This window comes from Salvelinus alpinus, chromosome 12 (genome assembly GCF_045679555.1).
Source record: "Salvelinus alpinus chromosome 12, SLU_Salpinus.1, whole genome shotgun sequence".
Taxonomy (NCBI): Eukaryota; Metazoa; Chordata; class Actinopteri; order Salmoniformes; family Salmonidae; genus Salvelinus; species Salvelinus alpinus.
In genome coordinates, this window is record NC_092097.1 from 8,194,205 (window position 1) to 8,220,728 (window position 26,524).

The 26,524-nt window shown below is 42.4% G+C and overlaps 1 protein-coding gene across 1 annotated transcript; it reads left to right on the forward strand.

Moving 5' to 3' along the window:
* Positions 1 to 11,391: 11,391 nt before the first annotated feature.
* LOC139535427 (CD9 antigen-like) lies at positions 11,392 to 26,524 on the forward strand. Its single transcript, XM_071334824.1, has 8 exons — positions 11,392 to 11,602; positions 17,404 to 17,506; positions 22,148 to 22,245; positions 23,194 to 23,268; positions 23,396 to 23,491; positions 23,621 to 23,683; positions 24,789 to 24,872; positions 25,015 to 26,524. The coding sequence occupies exons 1-8, from the start codon at positions 11,534 to 11,536 to the stop codon at positions 25,078 to 25,080; spliced, it is 654 nt and encodes a 217-aa protein (XP_071190925.1). The 5' UTR covers positions 11,392 to 11,533; the 3' UTR covers positions 25,081 to 26,524.

The following is a 26,524-nucleotide window of genomic DNA, read 5'->3' on the forward strand; positions in this document are numbered from 1 at the left end:
GTGAAGAATGCAGACAAACAATCGACCAAGGACGTATTGGCTAGTAATATGTATCTGAAACTACTATTTTGGGCCCATAGTTCTATAACCAATGCTTTCCTGATTGCAACTCCCAGTCTCCCACATCTACTATTAAAACTGTATTTGGATGAATAGTAGGCCTTCAGTGCTTCTTTTCAAATTCACACTAAAATTACATTTTTATTCCACTGGGATATTTGAAAGGCTGACCTTTTAAGGGATGTTTTAAAGCTGAAGAAGAGCCAAACACTGAAAGTTTACCAACATTGAATAGTGGAGAGTAAACCACATGTCCACACTCCCCTCTGGTGTTCTTTTAGATGATCTACAATCTCCCTACAGTTCAAAGACTGCACTACACTGACCATCGCCCATCCCATTCATACTGTCATAGACAGCTGGTACAATTCTGGTCATGGAAAAAGGACAGGTAAAGACAACTACAAACTCCTCTCAGAGTAGTAATGTTAAACCAACAATCTCTATGCATGATTTCTTGACCGACTAGTTACATTTAATAACCACGAACTATTCCTAGTTGAAAGACAACAAACATTTTGCTTCAAAAACATTTGTCAAACAGGGATTTGACCCAGTATAAATGCTTCAGTTATTTGTCATGTCCTTCACCAGAGAGAAATACAATGTTTAAGTTGTTTGATCCACAGGCTAGTTGGAGAAAGCAGCCATTCTGACACAGATCCAGAAGGGGACACTGTTTACCTCCCTTCAGCCAATACAGAGTCAAAACAAAGTGAGCAGAGATACTGTAGCTTTGACCATCACGGCCAACTGCTTGACTTCCTGCCCATGGACAAGAGGCCCAAAGAATACACGTTTAGAGGTCCTCTGCTAGTCTTACAATGAAAAGAAAAGAAAAGATAACTTAACTGTAAAGATATTCTAATAAAACATCCTTTAATTTGGTTGAATGGAACAATGACTTGGCAGTTAGGATCACGCAGACTGGGATATGCTCCAGGTTGCCTCTGAGAATAACATTGACTGAGTTCATCAGGACATGCATAGAGGATGTTGTTCCTACTGTGGAATCTTGGTGCATGTAAACCTTGGTGGAACAAACTCCCCCCAATTTTTTTTAGATTGTCAACTTGATTCATGATGATTTATTTTATTTTTACATTTAACCTTTATTTAATTAGGCAAGTCAGTTAAGAACAAATTCTTATTTACAATGATGGCCTACCCCATCCAAACCCAGACAACACTGGGCCAATTGTGCGCCGCCCTATGGGACTCACAATCACGACCGGATGTGATATAGGCTGGAATCAAACCAGGGACTGTTGTGGCGCCTGTTGCACTGAGATGCAGTACCTTAGACTGCTACGCCACTCAGGAGACATTTTTTTTTATGATGACTCCTTGTCTAGCTTGTTAAGATTTTGAATGTATGACATTGACATGATCAGTCCAATGCTATGGTAGATATAATGTCATTTGACATCATTTTATATGTGGCCAATGACCTTGAGCCTTCTTGGATGGGCACTTCTAATGTAAATCTATGGTAGCACCCAAGGGGCTTGAATATTCGAGCTCTCCCCGTAGATTTTGAGGTGACGTAGTGTCCCCATGAGTGACAGAACACTGAGCCAATCATTGCGCAACTAGAGAACATTACCAACCCCTACGGACCGTATTTTCCACTGGCTGCCCCACCACCACAGAAAGCACTGACCTAGGCTAAAACACCTGCATTTTGGAGCAGCCGTAGTCAAGAAAGCCAAATAATATATATATTTTTTTTACATTGTATGCAAACTGATATGTGATATATTAATGCAAAACAGGCAACAACAAAAAAAGCATGATTTTTTTTATTGCTGAACAGGTGAGGCTCTGAATGACGGGTCGCCACTGGAAAGAAGGCAGCATTAGCACAAAACTAAAAGCACAAACCACCCCATTTAAACACGGCAAGGTGACTGTGAACATGGACGTGTACCAACAGCCCAGTTATGCCCTCTGAAAGACAATCAAACAGGCAAAATGTCAGTACAGACACAAAGTGGAATCGCAATTCAACGGCTCAGACACGAGATGTACAGTACCAGTCAAAGGTTTGGACAGTCCTACTCATTCAAGGGTTTTTCTTTATTTTTTATATTTGATACATTGTAGAATAATAGTGAAGACATCAAAACTATGAAATAACACATATGGAATCATGTCGTAACCAAAAAAGTGTTAAACAAATCAAAATATATATTACATTTGAGATTCTTCAAAGTAGCCACCCTTTGCCTTGATGAAAGCTTTGCACACTCTTGGCATTCTCTCAACCAGCTTCATGAGGTAGTCACCTGGAAGGCATTCAATTAACAGGTGTGCCTTTTTACAAGTTCATTTGTTGAATTTATTTCCTTCTTAATGAGTTTGAGTCAATCATTTGTGTTGTGACAAGGTAGGGGTGGTAAACAGAAGATAGCCCTATTTGGTAAGGCACCAAGTCCATATTATGGCAAGACCAACTCAAATAAGCAAAGAGAAATGACATGAAGACATGAAGGTCAGTCAATACGGAAAATGTCAAGAACTTTGAAAGTTTCTTCAAGTGCAGTCGCAAAAACCATTAAGCGCTATGGTGAAACTGGCTCTCATGAGGACCGCCACAGAAAGGAAGACCCCAGAGTTACCTCTCCTGCAGAGGATAAGTTCATTAGATTTACCAGCCTCAGAAATTGCAGCCCAAATAAATGCTTCACAGAGTTCAAGTAGCAGACACATCTCAACATCAACTGTTCAGAGGAGACTGCGTGAATCAGGCCTTCATGGTCGAATTGCTGCAAAGAAACCACTACTAAAGGACACCAATATTAAGAAGAGACTTGATTAGGCCAAGAAACATGAGCATGTCACCAAAGCCCCATATACTACCCACCACTGCGACCTGTACGCTCTCGTTGGCTGGCCCTCGCTTCATACTCATCGCCAAACCCACTGGCTCCAGGTCATCTACAAGACCCTGCAGGCAGCGATCGGTTGAATAGCATGCATTTCGTTTTACTTGTATTTAAGAGCAGTTGGAGGCCACGGAAGGAGAGTTGTATGGCATTGAAGCTCGTCTGGAGGGTTGTTAACACAGTGTCCAAAGAAGGGCCAGAAGAATACAGAATGGTGTCGTCTGCGTAGAGGTGGATCAGAGACTCATCAGCGGCAAGAGCGACATCATTGATGTATACAGAGAAGAGAGTCGGCCCAAGAATTGAACCCTGTGGCACCCCCATAGAAACTGCCAAAGGCCCGGACAACAGGCCCTCCAATTTGACACACTGAACTCTGTCAGAGAAGTAGTTGGTGAACCAGGCGAGGCAATCATTTGAGAAACCAAGGCTATCGAGTCTGCCGATGAGGATGTGGTGATTGACAGAGTCGAAAGCCTTGGCCAGGTCAATGAATACGGCTGCACAGTATTGTTTCTTATCGATGGAGGTTAAGATATCGTTTAGGACCTTGAGCGTTGCTGAGGTGCACCCATGACCAGCTCTGAAACCAGATTACATAGCGGAGAAGGGGGCGGTGGGATTCGAAATGGTCGGTAATCTGTTTGTTGACTTGGCTTTCGAAGACCTTAGAAAGGCAGGGTAGGATAGATATAGGTCTGTAGCAGTTTGGGTGAAGAGTGTCTCCCGCTTTGAAGAGGGGGATGACCGCAGCTGCTTTCCAATCTTCGGGACTCTCAGACGACACGCAAGAGAGGTTGAACAGGCTAGTAATAGGGGTTGCAACAATTTCGGCAGCTAATTTTAGAAAGAAAGGGTCCAGATTGTCTAGCCCGGCTGATTTGTAGGGGTCCAGATTTTGCCGCTCTTTCAGAACATCAGCTGACTGGATTTGGGAGAAGGAGAAATGGGGAAGGCTTGGGCGAGTTGCTATGGGGGGTGCAGTGCTGTTGACCGGGTTAGGGGTAGCCAGGTGGAAAGCATGGCCAGCCGTAGAAAAATGCTTACTGAAATTCTCAATTATAGTGGATTTATCGGTGGTGATAGAGTTTCCTATCCTCAGTGCAGTGGGCAGCTGGGAGGAGGTGTTCTTATTCTCCATGGACTTTACAGTGTCCCAGAACTTTTTTGAGTTTGTGTTGCAGGAAGCAATTTTCTGCTTGAAAAGGCTAGCCTTGGCTTTTCTAACTGAAAGTGCAAAGCTTTCATCAAGGCAAAGGGTGGCTACTTTGAAGTATCTAAAATGTTAAATATATTTAGATTTTTTTAACACTTTCTTTGGTTTATACATAATTCCATATGTGTTATTTCATAGTGTTGATGTCTTCACTACTATTCTACAATGTAGAAAATTGTAAAAATAAACAAAAACCCTTGAATGAGTAATGTGTGTCTAAACTTTTGACAGGTACTGTATGTGACAGGGACTCCAAACAATAATGGGTTATAAAGGGAAAACCACCCTCTTTGCCTGCTTCGAGGAAAACACAGTGCTGCCGAAGCAGGCCACCACTGCACATGAGGACGGTAACTGAACAAAATGACTATCGCCCCGTAGCACTCACTTCTGTCATCATGAAGGGCTTTGAGAGGTTAGTTAAGGATCATATCACCTCCACCTTACCCGACACCCTAGACCAACTTGCATACCTCCCCAATAGATCCACGATGACGCAATCACCATCACACTGCCCTATCCCATCTGGACAAGAGGAATACTTATGTAAGAATGCTGTTCATTGACTACAACTCAGCCTTCAACATCATAGTACCCTCCAAGCTCATTAACAAGCTCAAGGCCCTGGGTCTGAACACCGCCCTGAGCAACAGGGTCCTGGACTTCCTGACGGGACGCCCCCAGGTGGTGAAGGTAGGCAACAACACCTCTGTTACGCTGATACTCAACACAGAGGTCCCACAAGGGTGCGTGCTCAGCCCTTTCCTGTACACCCTGTTCAACGATGACTGCGTGGCCATGCACATTTCCAACTCAATCATCAAGTTTGCAGAAGACATGACAGTGGTAGGCCTGATTACCAACAACGACTAGACAGCCTACAGGGAGTAGGTGAGAGCCCTGGAGTAGTGGTGCCAGGTAAATAACCTCTCCCTCTCCCTCAACATCAACTACCTGCACCTTCCGCAACCGCAGGGATCCCCAGAGGGTGGTGTGGTCTGCCCAACGTATCACCGTGGGTACACTGCCTGCCCTCCAGGACATCGACAACACCCTGTGTCACAGAAAGGCCGAGAAGACCATCAAGGAACTCAGCCACCCGAGCTACGGCCTGTACACCCCGCTACCATCTACAAGGTGGGGTCAGTGCAGGTGCATCAAAGCTGGGACCGAGAGATTGAAAAACAGCAGCTATCTCAAGGCCATCAGACTATTAAATAGTCACCACTAGTCATCCTCTGCCCAGTACCCTTGCCTGAACTTTAGTCACTGTCACTAGCCGGCTGCCACCCGGTACTCAACCCTGCAACTTAGAGACTGCTGCCCTATGTACATAGAGGCATTGAACACTGATCTTTTTAATAATGTTTACATACTGTTTTACCCATTTCATATGTACTGTATATACGGTATTCTAGTCAAGGCCTATCCTATTTAACTATTGCTGTACAAACAGTGGTGTAAAGTACTTTAAAATACATTAAAGTACTACTTAAGAAGTGTTTTGGAGTATCTGTACTTTACTATTTATATTTTTGACAACTTTTACTTTTGCTTCATTACATTCCTAAAGAAAATTCTGTAATTTTTACTCCGTACATTTTCCCTGACACCCAAAAGTACTCGTACTTAAGCAACTACATTGACTTTTGATACTTAAGTGTATTTAAAACCAAATACTTTTAGACTTTTAGTCAAGTAATATTTTACTGGGTGACTTTCACTTTTACTTGAGTCATTTTCTATTAAGGTATCTTTACTTTTACTCAAGTACGAGAATTGAGTACTTTTTCCACCACTGTGTACATTTTCTATTCAAACTCACATATTCTACAGATATACTACATATTATATCCATATACCGTCCATAATGTCTACACATCCCATCATATACATATACATTTATATTCCGGACTCTGATATTGCCAGTCCTAATATTTCTCTATTTCTTAATTTGAAAAAATGTATTTGTAGATGTACGTGTATTGTTTTGTATTGTTAGCTATTACTGCACTGTCAGAGCTAGGAGCATACGCATTTCCCTACACCCACAGTAACATCTGCTAAATATGTGTATGTGATGCGACCAATAAAATTTGATTTGATTTAGATTTTCACCCATTGTCTCTGAATCATTATGCTAGCACACTGCATTAATTTACAATCATATATTTGGTGGGAATTTAATACCAGCAACATTTCTAATGTATCAACACTTGTTTAACAAACTCTTTTGTCAATGGTGATTTTGATGCACAAAATGTCTTGACAGTGGAATCCTGAGTGACCTACAAAAGTCATGATGGTGTTTTTGGCATAACGAAGATTCCACAGGACTATTTCATAATAAACATATTGATTCTAGATATAAGACCATTGGACACTGTGCTCATTTAATTATTTATTTCTAATTTAGGAACGAATATAATGGCCCACTTACACTCTTAGAAAAAAAGTTGCTAAGTAGAACCATGTAGGGTTCTTTGGTTTGTCCCCATATGAGATCCCTTTTTGGTGCTAGGTAGAAACCTTTGCAGAGAGTTCTACCTAGAACCATCTATGTAGGGTTCTTCATAGAACCCCCTGTAAATGGTTCCAGGACATCTACAGGGTTCTCATATGCGTTCTCATATGGTTCTACAGAGAACCACTTTATTATCTAAAGGTTCTTCCTAGAACCCTCTATGAAGGGATATACCGAGAACCCTTTTAGGGTATAACTAGTATAGTCAGCAGTAAAAAACAAAGTGTGAGTATCAGTTTCAGTTTCAGTATCAGTGTGAGTATCACTTTCCACTGATTTATCAAAACTTCATATACCCTAACTCAGTGGTGTTGGGAAACTCCTGGTTTACAGGCCTGTAAATCACATTGTGCTGGCTTGCAATGTGATGTTTAATTCCTATTGGAATCCAGACAGAGTTAGGTAGTGATGTTACGTTTGATACTGGAGCTCCAAGGCATGCATCGAAATTGCTAAGCAGCTAACTTCGAAACAGTGTGCCAATGCGTGTATCAATTTATCAGAAATCCGTCATCAATGACGTCTGAATGTCAGTTTGATCACATGCTTTTTGAAACTGTGTGTTGCAAAATGCGAGATCCCACTGATCTCGCTGTGGTTCCGGTGCTTTCTTCAATTAAGCTGCTTTCAAACACCAACCTCTACTGGATATCGTACCTATAAATATAGCTGGGATTTTGTACATGTCATTTCACCTGACTGGTAGCTTAGCAGGTTGAGTAGGGAACTATGGACAATTCAGGGATGTGAGGGTATTAAGTCGAATCATGTTGAAGGCACACTATTTTGAAAATAGTTTTATGTGGAGCCACACTTTCTGCACTGCTATAGATTCAATTTTTGAAAAATAGTCGATGTGAAGGCAAAACAGGGAAGCATGATGTAAGATGGAATCCAATTGATTGTAGGCTATTAAAGCAAACGACTTTACTGACGCGCCATGAAGTTTTGATAAATCAGTGGAAACTGATACTCACACTTTGTTTTTTACTGCTGATCAGCAGATGTCATTAATGTGCATTGTGAACTGATAATGAAGCTCTGAATGAACCTATTTTCTACACAATTGCCTGGAAAGCTTCATGCTTCAGGAAATGTAGTTTCCCATCAATAAAGTTATGATTTTCAAACAAGAGGAATGTTTTATTACCCACAGCCTAAATTCCAAATGACTGCCAGGGTTGAAATAATTATCGAGACTGCCTCAATCATATAAACCGGGACAACCATCTCTGTAAGGGGTACAATAAGTCCGCCTACTAACAGATTGGATTAGTTTAGAAACATTTACGCTATGTATCTTTGTGTAGCATAACATGAATCAACCAATCAATATACATGAAAAAAACACAGATATTAAAACAAACAATTATGAAAATCACCCTGCAATAGAGCATGCTGGGAAATATGATAAATGTTCAATGTAGAACCCTTCTTGCCTTCCAAAGAATCATCAAAAAAATACTTACTTCCAAAAACAGTCTTTATGATGTTATAGGTTCTGAGTATAACCTTTTGCCTTACACATAATGTCACACCCTGATCTGTTTCACCTGTCTTGTGCTTGTTTCCACCCCCCACCAGGTGTCTCCTATTTTTCTACATTATCCCCTGTGTATTTATACCTACGTTTTCTGTTTATCTGTTGCCAGTTCGTCTTGTCTCGTCAAGTCGTCCCAGCGTTTTTTCCGTGTGTTAGCTTCTCTCTAGTTTTATTTTCTAGTCTTCCCGGTTCTGACCTTTCTGCCTGCCCTGAGCCTGCCTGCCGTTCTGTCCCTTGTTGACTCTGCCTTGGATTACGAACCTCTACTTGCCCACAACCTGCCCTTTTGCCTGACCCTTTGGGATAGTAAATATTCTGACAACCGAAACATCTTTCTCCTGTGTCTGCATCTGGGTCAAATCTTGAGTTGTGATAGGACAAACTGGCCATGAGTGACCCAGAAGACTCAGACCAGCTCCACAACACTAACTCCCTGCAAGGAGCCACCATTGGAAGACACGAGGAGCTACTTCAGAACCTCATGGAGGGACTCCATACCTTGGAGGAATGCCATGACCATATAGTCAAGTACTGGAGCAAGCCACAACGGAAACCTCCCGGGCTCTCAGTAACCTTGCTACTAGTGATGCTTCTCCCCAGCCTACCCCACTTTCCTGAGAACCCCGCTTACCTATGCAGGAGATCCTGGAACCTGCCGGGCGTTTCTCTCCCAGTGCTCCCTCATCTTTGAGCTGCAGCCCTCTTAATTTCCTTCGGATCAGTCGAAGATTGCGTATCTTATAACGCTGATGTCGGGAAGGACGCTCGCCTGGGCTATGGCGGTGTGGTATTAACAATCAGCCATTTTCCTTAGTCTGGATGATGTCGTGGCGAAGGTAAGGAAGGTGCTCAATTTCCCGGAGAGAGGCGGCTCAGAAGCCACTTCGTCAAGACTCCCGCAGTGTGGCAGACTTTTTTTTTACATGCTAGACTTTTGCACGCTTGCCGCCGAGAGTGCCTGGAACCTGGAGTCCCTGTTTGACACCTTCCTTCATGGATTATCGGAGGAAATCAAAGACCAACTCACAGCCCGGGAGTTACCCTTCAGTTACCCTTGAATATAAGGATTGATAGGCACCTATGGCAATGCAGGAGGGAGAGGAGGTCTGTTCTCATCCACAATCGCTCGTCCACGGTTTCTCACTTGTCTCCACCTGAGCCCATGCAACTGGGCAGGGCTAGATTGTCTCCTAGTGAACGTTTACGCAGGCTGAGCTCCAACAGTTGCCTGTATTGTGGTACAACAGGACATGACATATCCACCTGTCCAATAAAAGACCAGGCTCATCAGTAGGTACGGGTACGCTGATGGGCCATACAGGGAGACTCCAATTACTCATACTCCTGTCCACGCTATCCTGCTGTGGGGTGACCAGTCAGAATCTCTGAGTACTCTGGGGCTGACAAGAGCTTCATGGACGCTAGCCTGGTATCTGAGCTGGGTATCTCTCCTCAACTCCTCTCCATTCCCATGGACGCCAGAGCTTTGAACGGACGCTTCATTGGCAGGGTCACTCACAGTATGGGTCCCATTAACCTGCAAGTGTCGGGTAATCACAGTGAGTCCATACAGTTTATACTAATTTAATCTCCTCATACACCTGTGATTTTGGGATTTCCATGGCTCCAGAGGCACAACCCCCTGATCGATTGGGCTACTGGTTCTATCCTGGGTTGGAGCCAGTTCTGCCACGCACATTGCCTTAAGGCGGCGCAGCCTGCCCTGGGATGTCCTTTTGTGGGCTTGGGTAAAGCCTCGGATCTCTCCGCCGTTCTCGCGGAGTACCAGGACCTCCGGGAGGTTTTCAACAAGGCTCGCGCCACATCCCTTCCTCCGCATCGACACTACGATTGCGCTATTGACCTCCTCCTGGGCACCACACCAACTCAGGGGTGGCTTTATTCCCTGTCTGGCCAGGAGACCAAAACCATGGAGGTATACATTGAAGACTCTCTATTGGCCGGAATCATGCGTCCTTCAGTCTCCTCTGCCGAAGGGAGCTTTCTTTGTGGAAAAGAAGTACAAAACCCTGCGCCCATGTTTCAACTTCTGGGGCCACAATGATATCATTGTATAAAATTGTTACCCGCTACCACTTCTCTCCTTGGCTTTCGAGCCTATCTAGGGTGCGACCATCTTTTCGAAGTTGGACCTTCGGAACACCTACCACCTGGTTTGGATACGGAAAGGAGACGAGTGGAAGACAGCCTTCAATACGGCTAGCGGATACTACAAGTACCTGGTTATACAGTTTGGTCTGACCAAACGCAGTGTTCCAGGCTCTGTGACATGTTGAACCGGTTTGTGTTTGTCTATCTTGATGACATCCTTGTCTTTTCCCGGTTGACTCAAGAGCATGTTCTCCATGTCCGAGCCTGCCTGCCGTTCTGTCCCTTGTTGACTCTGTCTTGGATTACGAACCTCTGCTTGCCCTCGACCTGCCCTTTTGCCTGACCCTTTGTGATAATAAATATTCTGAGAACCGAACCATCCGCCTCCTGTGTCTGCATCTGGGTCATATCCTGAGGCGCGAAACAGAATCCATGTCTTCCAAAAAGGGTTCTTCAGATCAAAACAGTTCTTGGTATAACCCTAACCCTCCATAAAGAACCCTTTTGGAACCCTTTTTTCTAAGAGTGTATCATTACAGCCATGGCAATTTATCTAATGTGTAAATGTCTTAGGCTTTCTTTTGGCATAATGCACTTCAACGGGTTGGGTAGAAAGTTATTGAATGTAAACATTTGCACCCAACCAAGTTTCAGTTTTTGGAAATAAGATCTTAAAATATAATCTGTAGATAGAATATAGCCTATAGAATGCCATCTGATTGAGCATGAAATCAACTCACACATTGCTATTTAACGTAAGCATGTTTTTCTACATGCTATAATGTCTTTAGTGAAACATTACTGTTGAAATAATATAGCTTATAATAAACCTTTTATAGTTAATATTGCACGGGTTGAAAACATACACTTATAAATGCAGTCCTTCGATAAAGTGTTTCAGCCTAGGATAAAATAGGCTTGTTACAAGAAACAAATACAATCAAATTAAGTGGAAGTTTAACGAGGGCACAGCATTTTTGCCATCTGATTAATTTGTACCACTCATAAACCAATGACGGAAATGGGCGGTCCAACAACGGGTGTAAAGCTTCTCCAATGTTGTCATTTTGAGATTGCAGCGCGGTTGTAGACTATTGTTGATGTCAAAGACGCATGTAGAACTAAGTATCGCTGTCTTTTCATTCTTTTATTGGTCGTATTAGAGACGGATTTACAGAATCTCTGGAATCATGAGTAAAGTGCAAGGTGTGATGAAATGCGTGAAATATCTCCTTTTTGTTTTCAACTTCATATTCTGGGTAAGTGTTGATCCTACTACCGATACATTTATTCGATCATAAACATGGTTGCATGTGTGCAGAATTTATTGTGATTTATAGTGATTCCTCATAAATTGCAGATGCTTTTTGCAGCAAATCCATCTCTCACGCCGCTGTAGCTGATGCATTTATATTATTCTGCCGGTCCGGAGGGAAAGTACATTTCCTCTGTTGTTGTCGGATTTCTATCAATGTAACTCATTTTCACGGAAACATGTTGTTACCAAATATAATCATATTCTCTTATTTGATGGTTGAGATAGAAAGCGCGCGTGTACGCGCTCTCTCGCACGCACACGTTATATGAAATGTTTACAGCAGTATTTCTTCAAAGACATGTTCTCATGGTAACTCCTTTAACCACGACTCACCTCCCTCCAGATATAGTTGAAGGATCTTAGTTTGATCACTCTTTTGTTGTTGAGAATTTGCGCATGAGCTTCATGATTTACATACATTTACTGAAAACCCGCACTAACACTTGGTTAAAACAGTATTGCACTTCTCATGTAGCCCACTTTTGTCCAGTTTATAGTCTTACCACTGACCAAGCAACTGTACTAATGGACTAAATTTTCAAATCCCGTTGCAACGGCTCGGTATACTAGGTGGTGCCACACATCGACTAACCTCTGCCCCCTTTATACAGCCTCGTTATTGTTATTTTATTGTGTTACTTTTTATTGTATGTTTTACTTTAAGTTTATTTGGTAAATATTTACTTAACCCAATTTCTTGAACAGCATTGATGGGTAAAGGCTTGTAAAGTAAGCATTTCACCTTGTTGTATTCGGTGCATGTGACTAATACATTTGGATTTTATTTGTTTATTACATCTGTATTCTGAGGTCACAGTTCTTCACAGGACTGACTGAACTTCATGTTTAGTGTCAACTCAAAGTGTGAATGAACCTCCACATAAAATGTTATTTAAATATTAATGAAATGGTTTATGTAATTGCACTATAACGACATCTATTACAGCAGTATGCATAGTTTGCTCTAGACTGTTGTGATTTACACTGTAAGACGTTTCTCTAATTTCAACAGTAAAACACTGTAGAATGCACAGCAAAATACTGCAAATGTGTTTTACAGCACACTGTAATTTCAACACTAAGACACTGTAGAATGTACATTTTACAAAACATTTTACTGTTGAATTTGTATAAAAACTCTGTGGCACAGCGGTAAGTTTTGGGCTTTAATAGCCTAGTTGGATTGCATCTTACGTCATGCTTCCCTATTTTGCCTTCATGTTGACTATTTTTCAAAAACTGAATATATGGCATTATTTAGGATGCTTAACACAGAAGCTTATACTATACTAAATAAAAATAATATTTGAACAACAGTGCAGAATGTTCGGTTTCACATAAAATTATTTTCAAACTCATGTGCTTTAAACAGGATTCAACCTCATACCCTGATGTCCCTGCATGTTCCCTACTCAACCTTCAAATCTACCATTCAGGTGAAATGACATGTACAAAATCCTAACTATATATTTTTAAGTACGTTATCCAGTAAAGGTTGGTGTTTGAAAGCCGCTTAATCGAAGAAAGCACTGGAACCACAGTAATATGAGTGGGATCTTGCGTTTTGCAACACATGGTTTGAAAAAGCACGTGATCAAACGAAGCTGATGACTTACTTCTGATAAAGTGATACACACATCGGAACACTGCTTTGAAGTTACGCCTCGATCACACCAACAGTGTTTTTGAAATTGGGCACACCAGAAGTACATTCATTTCCAATGGAATGCTATGTGTGCCTTGCAGCATTGCCTTGCAGAGGCAGTTGCAGTGCGTTCTGTTGTTGCACACATATCAAGATGATGCTGTGTAAGATTTTGCGTAAAGCTGTAGGTGTGTTCGAGGCGTTAGCAACTTCGATGCATATTTCAGAGCTCCAGTATTACACGTGACATCACTACTAGTGAGTGCATGGTATTGATGTTTCTGACTCGTTAACATATTTTGAGGTGTGTCTTGTAAGAGGCTATACTTGTTGCACCCGTTAGTAAGAATGCTGTATGAATTTAACTGATATATTGTAGTGGTTCCCTAACAGTTACATGTATATAGGGGACAGATCAGAGTAGCAGCAGGTCTTAAACTTTTAATGGTTGAATATTTAACCACGTCCATTTGATCTGTTTTGCCCTGTAATCACAGCCAGTTTGGAAGCCTTTGTTTTGGCCTCTAAAATTGTAAGTGATTTAAAACACATAGTATTCATTAATATGCTGAACTTTACAAATGCCTAGCAGCCAACCTGCTTGCAACCATATTTCCTATCCCTCTCCCTCATACAAGTTGGCACTGTGATGTGACTTTCTTTTTGCTGGGAAGAGTGATGTCACTTTGTCAGACAGCAGCCCTTTGTGCCCAGTTAAGAGACAAAAAGCAGTGGCGTTGTGAGACGAGCCAAAGAAGGCGGGTCATAGTGGACAGGAGAAAGCGTACAGCGTCAGTTTGGGGTACAGTGCCAACGGGCAGCCAATGCCAGTGTGTGTTACGTCACCCATCTATAGACTGTAGGCCTGTGAGGCTGGCACAGCCTGTGGCTGAGACACCATGGGCTGTCCAGCTCTGAGTTTTAGCTGTAGGCACAGGTCTAGGATCAGCTTACTCTCCGCTTATCCTTGCCATTATCATTAGGGGGTTCAAATGCAACACTGACCTTAAGGCAGTGTCTACTCTGGCTGCCCTGGTACATGGTACTCTGAAGGACAAAGTCCCCAGAAGTTAACGACAGACTAGATAATGTATTTTTTTTATTACAACATAACACCATTAGATGTCTACTTGTAATACTTAAGGGGGGTGGGGGGTTGTAGTAAGCTAACATATGGAATTGTCTGAAGATGGTTATATCAAGGATCACTTACTCATTTTATTTGGAATTTTAAGACCCCTTTAATCATAAAAAAAGTGTATACATTTTTTATTGATGAAACATTGAATTTGGCCTTACTTCTATTAGCCCATAGAAACACATTGAATACCAGATTCATACAGTTGAAGTCGGACGTTTACGTACACCTTAGCCAAATACATTTAAACTCAGTTTTTCACAATTCCTGACATTTAATCCGAGTAAAAATTCCCTGTATTAGGTCAGTTAGGATCACCACTTTATTTTAAGAATGTGAAATGTCAGAATAATAGTAGAGAGAAGTATTTCTTTCATCACATTCCCAGTGGGTCAGAAGTTTACATACACTCAATTAGTATTTGGTAGCATTGCCTTTAAATTGTTTAACTTGGGTCAAACGTTTCGGGTAGCCTTCCTCAAGCTTCCCACAATAAGTTGGGCGAATTTTGGCCCTCTCCTTCTGACAGAGCTGTTGTAACTGAGTCAGGTTTGTAGGCCTCCTTGCTCGCACACGCTTTTTCAGTCCTGCCCACAAATTTTCTATATGATTGAGGTCAGGGCTTTGTGATGGCCACTCCAATACCTTTACTTTGTAAAGCCATTTTGCCACAACTTTGGAAGTATGCTTGGGGTCATTGTCCATTTGGAAGACCCATTTGCGACCAAGCTTTAACTTCCTGACTGATGTCTTGAGATGTTGCTTCAATATATCCACACAATTTTTCTTCCTCATGATGCCATCTATTTTGTGAAGTGCACCAGTTCCTCCTGGAGCAAAGCACCCCCACAACATGATGCTGCCACCCCCGTGCTTCACGGTTGGGATGTTGTTCTTCGGCTTGCAAGCCGCCCCCCTTTTTCCTCCAAACATAACGATGGTCATTATGGCCAAACAGTTCTATTTTTGTTTCATCAGACCAGAGGACATTTCTCCAAAAAGCACGATCTTTGTCCCCATGTGCAGTTGCAAACCATAGTCTGTTTTTTTATGGCGGTTTTGGAGCAGTGGCTTCTTCCTTGCTGAGTGGCCTTTCAGGTTATGTCGATATAGGACTCGTTTTACTGTGGATATAGATACTTTTGTACCTGTTTCCTCCAGCATCTTCACAAGGTCCTTTGCTGTTGTTTTGGGATTGATTTGCACTTTTCGCACCAGAGTACGTTCATCTCTAGGAGACAGAACGCGTCTCCTTCCTGAGCAGTATGGCGGCTGCGTGTTCCCATGGTGTTTATACTTGCGTACTATTGTTTGTACAGATGAACGTGGAACCTTCAGGCGTTTGGAAATTGCTCCCAATGACGAATCAGACTTGTGGAGGTCTAAAAAGAAAAATTGAGTTCTTGGCTGATTTCTTTAGATTTTCCCATGATGTCAAGCAAAGAGGCACTGAGTTTGAAGGTAGGCCTTGAAATGCATCCACAGGTACACCTCCAATTCACTCAAATGATGTCACCTAGCCTATCAGAAACTTCTAACGCCATGACATCAATTTCTTTAATTTTCCAAGCTCTTTAAAGGCACAGTCAACTTAGTGTATGTAAACTTCTGACCCACTGGAATTGTAATACAGTGAATTATAAGTGAAATAATCTGTCTGTAAACAATTGTTGGAAAAATGACTTGCGTCATGCACAAAGTAGATGTCCTAACCGACTTGCCAAAACTATAGTTAACTAGAAATTTGTGGAGTGGTTGAAAAACGAGTTTTAATGACTCCAACTTAAGTGTGTGTAAACTTCCGACTTCAACTGTACATGGAAAACCAGATAATCAAAAGGAAGTTTGTTTTAAAGTACCTGTCCTATTTCTGAGAGATCAGGAAATTATTCATATATTTTTACCCATATTTAACTCCTTTTTTTGGCACTAAACTATTTTCAATGATTGCTACTTCCATACATTATTTTAGCTGGTACCGAGCTATCTTCAGACGAGTCTTGTGAGGCTTGTGGGTGTCCTAGAGCAAAACAAAGAGGGGTCATATTAGTGTGTAGCACAAACTGTTTGGATACTAGACAGAAGTTGGCAGATCGGCGGTCCCGTGCCGCTTGTGGGGGTCGTAGAGCATAACAGAGAACACCCTCGTGAGAGTCTCGTCTTTCCATATAGCGGTCATACTAGTTCGTTCAGATTGCTACAGACAGATTTTCGGGATGTCTCATGGCCTGACAAACACCACTGTAGCTTAGCCACCTTCCACTGCAGATGCGGAAGGCCGCCATTGGCGGAAGCGGTGGATTGAGACGCAGCCCATGCAAAAAAACTGTTTTCTCTAGCTTAAACTGACGGGTTTTGATGGGGATGTTTTTATTATGCTAATTAGGTTTCAGCATTGGCGCCGACATCGACACTAGGACACAAGGACTAGTTAGTTGTGAAGTCAATTATTTGATACTGAATGTTCATTGAAACAGCCTTTTTGACAGTCATTGTTGTTTTCAGAGTAAAACATTTTACTGAACAGTATCTGCCAAAGAGCATCTGCCCAGGCCTCTACAAAAGGCCAGATGGTACATGTGACGAAGTCACATGGAGTCATGGGTGACACCACCTTGTGTTACTGGGTTTCAATCAATGGGTTATTCTATTTAAGCTCTCATGGGGACCAATGCTGTGCAGTGTCCTGATCTGTTCTCAAGGTCAGGTCAAGACTAAACAACGTTCATAGACACTAGTCGGTCTGTACAGTATCTCACATCTATAGTATGCAACATGATGCTTTAAAAAAAGGTCAAGGTTTATGATGACAAAATACACATTTGTGTACATTAAGCAATAGTGTGCAAGATGTGTTCATTGATTACTGTGTTGCGTTGTTATTCAGTGAATATTCCCTGAATGTTGAGGATGTATTTATTTCATGGTATGTGCATGCTTGATCTTTTCTGCTCCCCAGCTGTGTGGCTCGTTGGTGTTGGCAGTGGGGTTATGGCTGATGTTTGACCCAAAGACAGACCAGCTCCTGAATGGAGAGGGAGCCCCCGAGACCTTCTTCATAGGTGAGTCCACAGTCAGACCAGGACCCTAGACCGTCGGAACACCTTCCCCACTGGTTCTATTGGAATGATTGTACTGTACTTAGTTACCATGGTCAGTATTTGCACAACGTAGCCATAGCAAAGTGTTACATTTCCTCTGTTTCAAAAAGGTTTTGCACATATCCTAGTACTGAACATGGCCCAGCTACCTACAACGTTTACTTAGGTAGGAATACATTTGAGTCGCTCTGGATAAGAGCGTCTGCTAAATGACTTAAATGTAAATGTAAATGTAAGTACAGTATTTAATGGGTGGGTATCTTTGTGTTTGTTGGAGCATTTCCCATCAATCTAACCTGTTCTTGTTTCTGTCCCATAGGAACATATACGCTATGACAGGAACCTTGCATTTTTTTTTATGGATTATTCTAAAATTAAAGTTACACTAAATCGCCTGCGGTCATACCCTTGTAGGACATAATAATAGGTTGATTTCTGCAACAACAGACACATATTCCCCACGAAAGCTTGTTGAAGAGAAAGTGCATGGAGGGGCATTTTCCTGAGCGTCCGGTTAAATGCAAACTACACTTGAAATAACATTTTATTCACACGTTGCCCCATGTCATGTCACAATCTATATTAGCCATTGTATACTGTATGTATTCAAAGACACTGTCTTGTGTTTCAAGTGGCCTCTCAACGTTCAGTATTAAGTATCGGTGTTCCGTATAATATCCTCTCTCTCAATTGGTCTCCTACATGGACATGAGTAGAATGCAGCCTATTCTTGTTACTTCCATTTAGAGCGTAACCTAAAATGGTGACTCACTTTACCAACTCTTCCCCATGCCTTCACCCAGTTGGCTGCTGCCCTCAGGTTGCTGTAGCTCATTGGGTGGCCTCTGAGGCGACTGTCTCCTAGCGACCGCCACTCCCATCAGCCAGAGAGTCATGATATCATCAAAAATTGCATAATTCATTGCACACTGTGATACCGACATCTGATGCCAGCTTTTCTATTAAATCCTAGTTAAATGCAGTAAAAGAAGAGCTGGGTACATTCCCAAGCCTTTTGGGTTGGTGTGTCATCACTGATGGGACGATGTATGCAATGTAGCTGGCTATGATAACACTGTAAGTTCATTTTGGCTTTCAATGCAAATGCCATACCAGCTCTTGCCTGGGCATCCAAACCATGTGGTACAAAGAGAGCTACCCCCAACATAGGGATTTCTGAGTGTGGTAATGTCTAGGCAATGCATAACAATCACCTGTCCTGAACAGATGTGCTATATAAAACAAGGCTCGGGAATCGTGTTACATATAACTTGACGCCTAGACTTTTCTGCAGAAAAGCGAGCAGTATGCAGATAGTAAGTGTTTCGACCAGCTCACAGTAAAAAGCAAAGCACACAAAGCATCAGATGACAGCTTTGATTAGTAATGAAATGGTAGCAATAGAACAGCAGCAACAGGAATCATAAACCAAACTCAAAATCGTATCCAATAAGGCTTTCTGTATTTGTTGTAGCCAACATAACCTCGTATTCGGATCCATTTGAGTTCACATTTAATGTGGAGACGTTACAAATGTCTGGGCAAAAAACATAGCACTAAGATTGATCATGTTTTGGTCATAGTCCAAGGGAGCCTTGGATACAAGATAAATATTATATTGGGCAGCATAAGAACAATATGTGAGGGAAAGGTTACCTTTTTGCGGTTGTACTGAAGACGAGACTAATTAGACAGGGATATCATAGAGGGACAGATATCAAGGAGGCAGCATTCCCTATAGATGATTCACTTTCCATTCTGTCACCTCTGTGCCTCTGTGTCTGTGTAAGCTGAGGCAAGCCAATGGGGAGCAGTGTACTTACAGTGCTAGTCAATTTGCACACTAAACACTCAAAGATTTGCATTGCCCATTGATAACCTCCACCAATGTTGGGGCAGCACAGAAATGCAAATGCTTAGATATCGCAGACACTGAAAAGGAGCTGTACATGTGTTTGGATTGGAGGGCTGTCTTATCAACATCGCCGGCTTTGCTTGTGTAAAGCAAGGCGCCTGTCTCGTCTCATGATGTTTTCCATCGCTAAGCAGGAGATCAGCTATGAGCTTAGCCAGCCCTCTTCTTTCCAGTTTCCTCCCCCAGCCAGAGTGCAGCCACAGCGGACCGCTGCGCTTCACCTCCTGTCTATTGTTCTTAAACAACGAAAACAACCTCAGCGCACCATGGGCCCCCATGTGGTCTAATTAGGCAGCCGTAGCAGTTCCTGCCTGTGTCGTCGATTAAGCCACACACTGAGCATGGGGACTTCCCAGGTGTACCATTACTCTACCGTATCATCGTCTAAGTGTCGCACTGTTTCACTGTCTCAGGGAAGGGCTGGTAGTGAGGGCTGGGCTGAGGGGGCATGGGGGAGCATCACAGGGGAGATGAGATGACACCATCCGAGCCGCAGTGCTGTGGTGACCGTGACACTAGTCTCAGAGCAGATGCTACCCCAGCAGAGTCTTTGTTAGGCCTGCCCTGCGATGATGGTCTCTCTTCCTGCTCCTTGTATTGAGAGGGTTATTGTTGCTCAGGCAGGGGTGGAGCAGCTAATGAGGACATCCACAGGCCTCTGTAAATATACACTGCTCCAAAAAATAAAGGGAACACTTAAACAACACAATGTAACTCCAAGTCAATCACACTTCTATGAAATCAAACTGTCCACTTAGGAAGCAACACTGATTGACAATAAATTTCACATGCTGTTGTGCAAATGGAATAGACAAAAGGTGGAAATTATAGGCAATTAGCAAGACACCCCCAAAAAAGGAGTGATTCTGCAGGTGGTGACCACAGACCACTTCTCAGTTCCTATGCTTCCTGGCTGATGTTTTGGTCACTTTTGAATGCTGGCGGTGCTCTCACTCCAGTGGTAGCATGAGACGGAGTCTACAACCCACACAAGTGGCTCAGGTAGTGCAGTTCATCCAGGATGGCACATCAATGCGAGCTGTGGCAAAAAGGTTTGCTGTGTCTGTCAGCGTAGTGTCCAGAGCATGGAGGCGCTACCAGGAGACAGGCCAGTACATCAGGAGACGTGGAGGAGGCCGTAGGAGGGCAACAACCCAGCAGCAGGACCGCTACCTCCGCCTTTGTGCAAGGAGGTGCACTGCAAGAGCCCTGCAAAATGACCTCCAGCAGGCCACAAATGTGCATGTGTCAGCATATGGTCTCACAAGGGGTCTGAGGATCTCATCTCGGTACCTAATGGCAGTCAGGCTACCTCTGGCGAGCACATGGAGGGCTGTGCTGCCCCACAAAGAAATGCCACCCCACACCATGACTGACCCACCGCCAAACCGGTCATGCTGGAGGATGTTGCAGGCAGCAGAACGTTCTCCACGGCGTCTCCAGACTCTGTCACGTCTGTCACATGTGCTCATGTGCTCAGTGTGAACCTGCTTTCATCTGTGAAGAGCACAGGGCGCCAGTGGCGAATTTGCCAATCTTGGTGTTCTCTGGCAAATGCCAAACGTCCTGCACGGTGCTGGGCTGTAAGCACAACCCCCACCTGTGGACGTCGGGCCCTCATACCACCCTCATGGAGTCTGTTTCTGACCGTTTGAGCAGACACATGCACATTTGTGGCCTGCTGGAGGTCATTTTGCAGGGCTCTGGCAGTGCACCTCCTTGCACAAAGGCGGAGGTAGCGGTCCTGCTGCTGGGTTGTTGCCCTCCTACGGCCTCCTCCACGTCTCCTGATGTACTGGCCTGTCTCCTGGTAGCGCCTCCATGCTCTGGACACTACGCTGACAGACACAGCAAACCTTTTTGCCACAGCTCGCATTGATGTGCCATCCTGGATGAACTGCACTACCTGAGCCACTTGTGTGGGTTGTAGACTCCGTCTCATGCTACCACTAGAGTGAGAGCACCGCCAGCATTCAAAAGTGACCAAAACATCAGCCAGGAAGCATAGGAACTGAGAAGTGGTCTGTGGTCACCACCTGCAGAATCACTCCTTTTTTGGGGGTGTCTTGCTAATTGCCTATAATTTCCACCTTTTGTCTATTCCATTTGCACAACAGCATGTGAAATTTATTGTCAATCAGTGTTGCTTCCTAAGTGGACAGTTTGATTTCACAGAAGTGTGATTGACTTGGAGTTACATTGTGTTGTTTAAGTGTTCCCTTTATTTTTTTGAGCAGTGTATAAGCGTTGTGTTGATGAGACAGATTACAGAGACATATACTGCTGCAAATTCAGCAAAGTGGAACATTGGATTACCTTAGCAACACATTGCTATCCAGGGTGTGCAAAATATATTCAAATCAACCGAGAGTAACTTTGAATAATGTGCAATGAGCACTTTGAAGTGGGAAAGTACTTTGTTTTAATGATGAGACTTTTCACCACTTTTCCCTCTGTGACTCATTTGAACTTACAGTTCATAAAGTCAGCATGAAGATAGTATTACATACTGGATACTCCAACACTTTACTTAGTAGTTAGATTGTGGTGCTGCATGGTAGATTCCATGTCTTACACTCTTGCCTAATGCTGCCACCCTCTGTTGATTCACTGCTCTCTCTCTTTCTCTTTCTCTCTCTCTTTCTCTCTCTCCTCTCTCTCTCTCTCCTCTCTCTCTCTCTCCTCAGCCGTGTACATCCTGATTGGTGCAGGCGGGGTCATGATGCTGGTGGGATTCTTTGGTTGCTGTGGAGCTGTGAAGGAGTCACAGTGTCTCCTTGCGTCGGTGGGTAATTGGTGGGAGATTTACCTCAGGTGCCTAGCATCAGGTTGTGTCTTTAGCCTAAGGTCATTCATGTACTGCACATGTTAGATCATAACCTGTTCCACCTGTTGCATTTTGAAGTTCACTGTTAAGTGTTTTTTAATTTTTTTTATCCTACCGATCTACACAACCAACTCACTTATTTTTTTTTAAGTGAATGACAGCTATAGAACATTTAAAAAATGGAAATGTCTTGATATGTCTTCACACCCCAGAGGTAATACTTGGTGGAAGCACCTTTGGCAGCCATCACAGCTGTGAATTATTTTGAATAAGATTCTACCAACGTTGCACAACTCTTAGAGCAACAGTATCCATTGTTTTTGTCAAAATTGCTCAAGATCAGTACATTTGGTTGGGAATCGTTGAAGGACAGCAATATTCACACCTTGTCTCTGATTTTTAAGCAAATTTGAGTCAGAACTGAGACCAGACCACTCAAGAACAATCAACACCTATTGGAAAGCCATTCTGGTGTGTCTGGCCTTCACATTTTGTGTAATTGTTCTGCTGAAAAATACAACTTTATCCAGAGTTAGGTTTTTTGTTGTTGTACCTTTTACCTGGGCTTTGATCCTTTGATATTTCTATTGACCCTGACACTCCCCAGTTCCTGCCAATAACATGATGCTGCCACCACAAGACTTTCATTTTGAATTCACTTTGAACATTTGGAGTCGGTTGTGGAGATCAGTTAAAAAAAAAAAGATATTATTTTTGTATATTTAATTTTAAGGCAACAACATGTGAAGATTATGCTAGGGGTGTGTAGACTTTCACTAGCGACTGTATTAGCATACTGTAGGCCCTGAGTTTTAGCTGACCATATGTCCTGACCAGGGAAATCTCCTGGCCAAATGTACAGGATACTCTGTGAATTAATATACCACTGCCCTCTCTGTTTTGCAGTTCTTTGCCTGCCTTCTTGTAATCTTTGGTGCAGAGGTTGCTGCAGGTGTGTTTGGATTCATGAGCAAAGACAAGGTATATCCACTTTAATCAATGTTCCGATATTTAATTAAACGTGAATTAAAGACAACCGCTTGTTTGTACTGCAATCTCGATCTCTTACTTATTTGATTTACTGATTCATCCTTAATCTATGTTTTAGATCATCGAAGACGTTCAACAATTCTACAGTGAATCTATTTCAGAGAATTCAGAAAATTCCAACCGCACTGCTGTAGCTGAAATGTACCACAATGTTGTGAGTTAAACTACATTTTATTTTTGCTCTCATATGTACATGATCATGTCACACAGTCAATGTTGTCCATTTCTATGTGTTGATATACAATATTTATTTTTGATATCCTATGTTTTTTTTTTGCCGTAGTTGAATTGCTGTGGTGTCTCCATACCTTCGCCTTTGTGTCCTGATGCTGATGAAGACACAAAGGTACAACTCTGATAGAGGCCTCTAGTGGCCAAAAGGCCATATTAGTATGGGCAGCGACATTGAGGGCTGCCACCATTTTAATTTAGTCAACTGGGTGGGATTTCCAACTTCATTGGCTAATCCCTCCTGGTGACCCTGTTGGAGTCGTGTCCAACCGGGTCATCAGGAAGGATCAGCCAATCGTGAAGAAAACTGACTACATCAAAATGGAGGTTGCCTCAATGGCGCTGCCGTGTCATTCATACTATGCAGTGGCTTTTGGACCTTATAACTTTAGGGGACTTTTTTAAATTATTCTATCAGAAAAGGGACATGTTTGACTTTCAGAAAAACATATTGGTCAAGCTCAGGCACTTCATTTTTATTTTGGTGCTTTTTCCAACCTGTTTTATTTACAACATACATTTGGAGCCTAAATTAGCCAAAGCTCTGTCAGTGAGCAAGATTGAGCTAGCATAATGGAAATACCTAGTCAATTGTACAACTGACTGCCTTCAACTGAAATGTGTCTTCCGCATTTAACCGAACCTCTGAATCAGAGAGGCTTTATGGCTTATATTTCCCGTGGAAGTTGATGAATAACAACCGGGGACATGGCAAAAACGCCTACATCCATTGAATAAAAGTATACAAAAGTTATTAAATTCCCTTTCAAGATCCATATTTTTGTGTATTTAAAGTAAAGGACACCTGACCGTATATTTAAAGCCTTTTGGAATCCACATTTTACACTAAATAAGAAGTGACATTTCCTTAGGACAGTAAAGACACCGCATTTCCTGGGGACAGAAAAGGCACCCTTCCCACGCTGTCACGCTATAATGGCAGATGCAAAGATGAATCCTCTATGTTGAAAACGAAAATTGTTTTACCATAGGCCTACTGCTTGTCCCCTACTGAGCGCCATTACTGTAGACCTACAGCTGTTTTGGTCACATTACAAAATAAAAAAATCTAGTTTTATAAGCTAGTTATAGTACAGTGGTGCCGTTAACTGTGCTTAGAGCATAGGGTTAATATACCCTTAATGTGCTCTTATTATTTTGTAAGAAATAGTGAATAAAGGTATTGTAAGTGACATTATCCTATATCTTTATGTTTCCAGGACTGTCTGAATGCAATAATGGGCTTTTTCAATGAAAAGCTCTACATTATCAGATATGTGGGGATTGGTGTAGCAGGAGTAATGGTAAGGATCTTACTGACACTCGGGCACAAATTACATTATGTTACATATGATTATTTACAAAATGTTACACATCATACTGCAAAAAAACTGTATTACAAGCTTATAGTCTACTAATATAGATGTTTTTTTGCTCTTGCCTCAGGTCATTGGTATGATCTTCAGTATGGTCCTCTGCTGTGCAATTCGGAACAACAGGGAGGTGATATAGAAAGACCCAGTATCTCTACCCCTCCCACCCTGCAGACCCACCAGCCCTTTGTAATCGCCATGCCTGATGGAGGAGGTGACATCACATCTGGGCTGGATGACAGAGGAGCCTTTTTTTTTTTTTTAAACACAAACATACAAGTCCATGGGGTCAATTTGGTGGTGTGGGTGTGATATCACACCCAAAATATCACCAGGATTTCCCCATCCCCTAGACAGAGGCCTGCACTGTGTGGAGCCAGTGGGACCAGGCCATCTCTCTTTCCTCTGGCATCTCTGTTAACTAAATATCTGGTCCCTCTCGCGCTTCTCTCCATGCACATGGCTCAGGATTTGGCAGTACACTGAGACATTCCCCACTTTTCGCACCCTCTTCTAACACTGCTACCATTCCATGTACGTGTAACGTCTCCCTTTTTTTGATGAAAGAATGTGATGGCGGAGGAGCATTGGTGTAAATACAAACTCCTTTTTTTGTGTGCTTTTTTAACGTTATTGATTCAATGTCTTTGGTAACCTCAACTTAAAAGGGCAATCAGCAGTTGAAACAAAGTGTGTTACCAACCCGTTTTGGTAAAAAGCTGAGGGATGGGGCTGTAACCACTCTCAAATGAATAGACAGAGCAATGGATGCAAGGACTGACCATCCATGATATAAAAATTAGTTTTAACCATATCTTAAGGCCATATGTTTGTTTACATTTACTATCTTTACAAACATTGGAGTAAAACAAGCATATCTGGGGGTTCTGGTGGGGTACAACAGTTAAACTAAGCCCATGAGGCGCTAATACGTTATATTCTTCAAGAATCAATGGGTAGATATTTATAAGTCCAAGAATGGATGTAGCAAATGCAGATTTCCCATTTTAAGGGTTAATTGCATGTACAGGGCTACTGTAGTCACCAATCTGCTTGTTAAAGTTGTATGTAGGTCAGTAACCTTAACTCCAGTCTTGGGAGTTTTACATAACTGTTGTTGGGACTTGCACCTTTGCAGCAAAAAGAGCCCGTTTCAACTTGACTGACATTCTGAATAACTACTGTCATCAGTGTTCTGGGTCAGGGAAGCAGCTGCATTTATGAAGTACTGTCATTCTGTAAATGTCTAACCTTCTGAAGTCTAGAGGATAAATGTATTTTGCATTGTCCTGAGTGATCTCTATTAGAGCATGCAATGTGTGAACTGTTACAGTGAGTTCGTGTATTTTGTGTGAATTCTTGTTGGCGTTGTAGGCTATTCACAGTAGGCTGTTGTAGAATCCAGTTTATGCTAATAATGTCAAACAAAAAAAAGAAACCAATGAACGCTTTTATCACCATGTCCATTTAGTAGCGGTTTAATTGCCTGTAAAATAAAACAGTAATGGGAACAAGTTTCTATTCTTTTAAAATGTTTGGGATATCCTGAGAGAAAGCGCAAATAAATGAGACTATTCAACCCA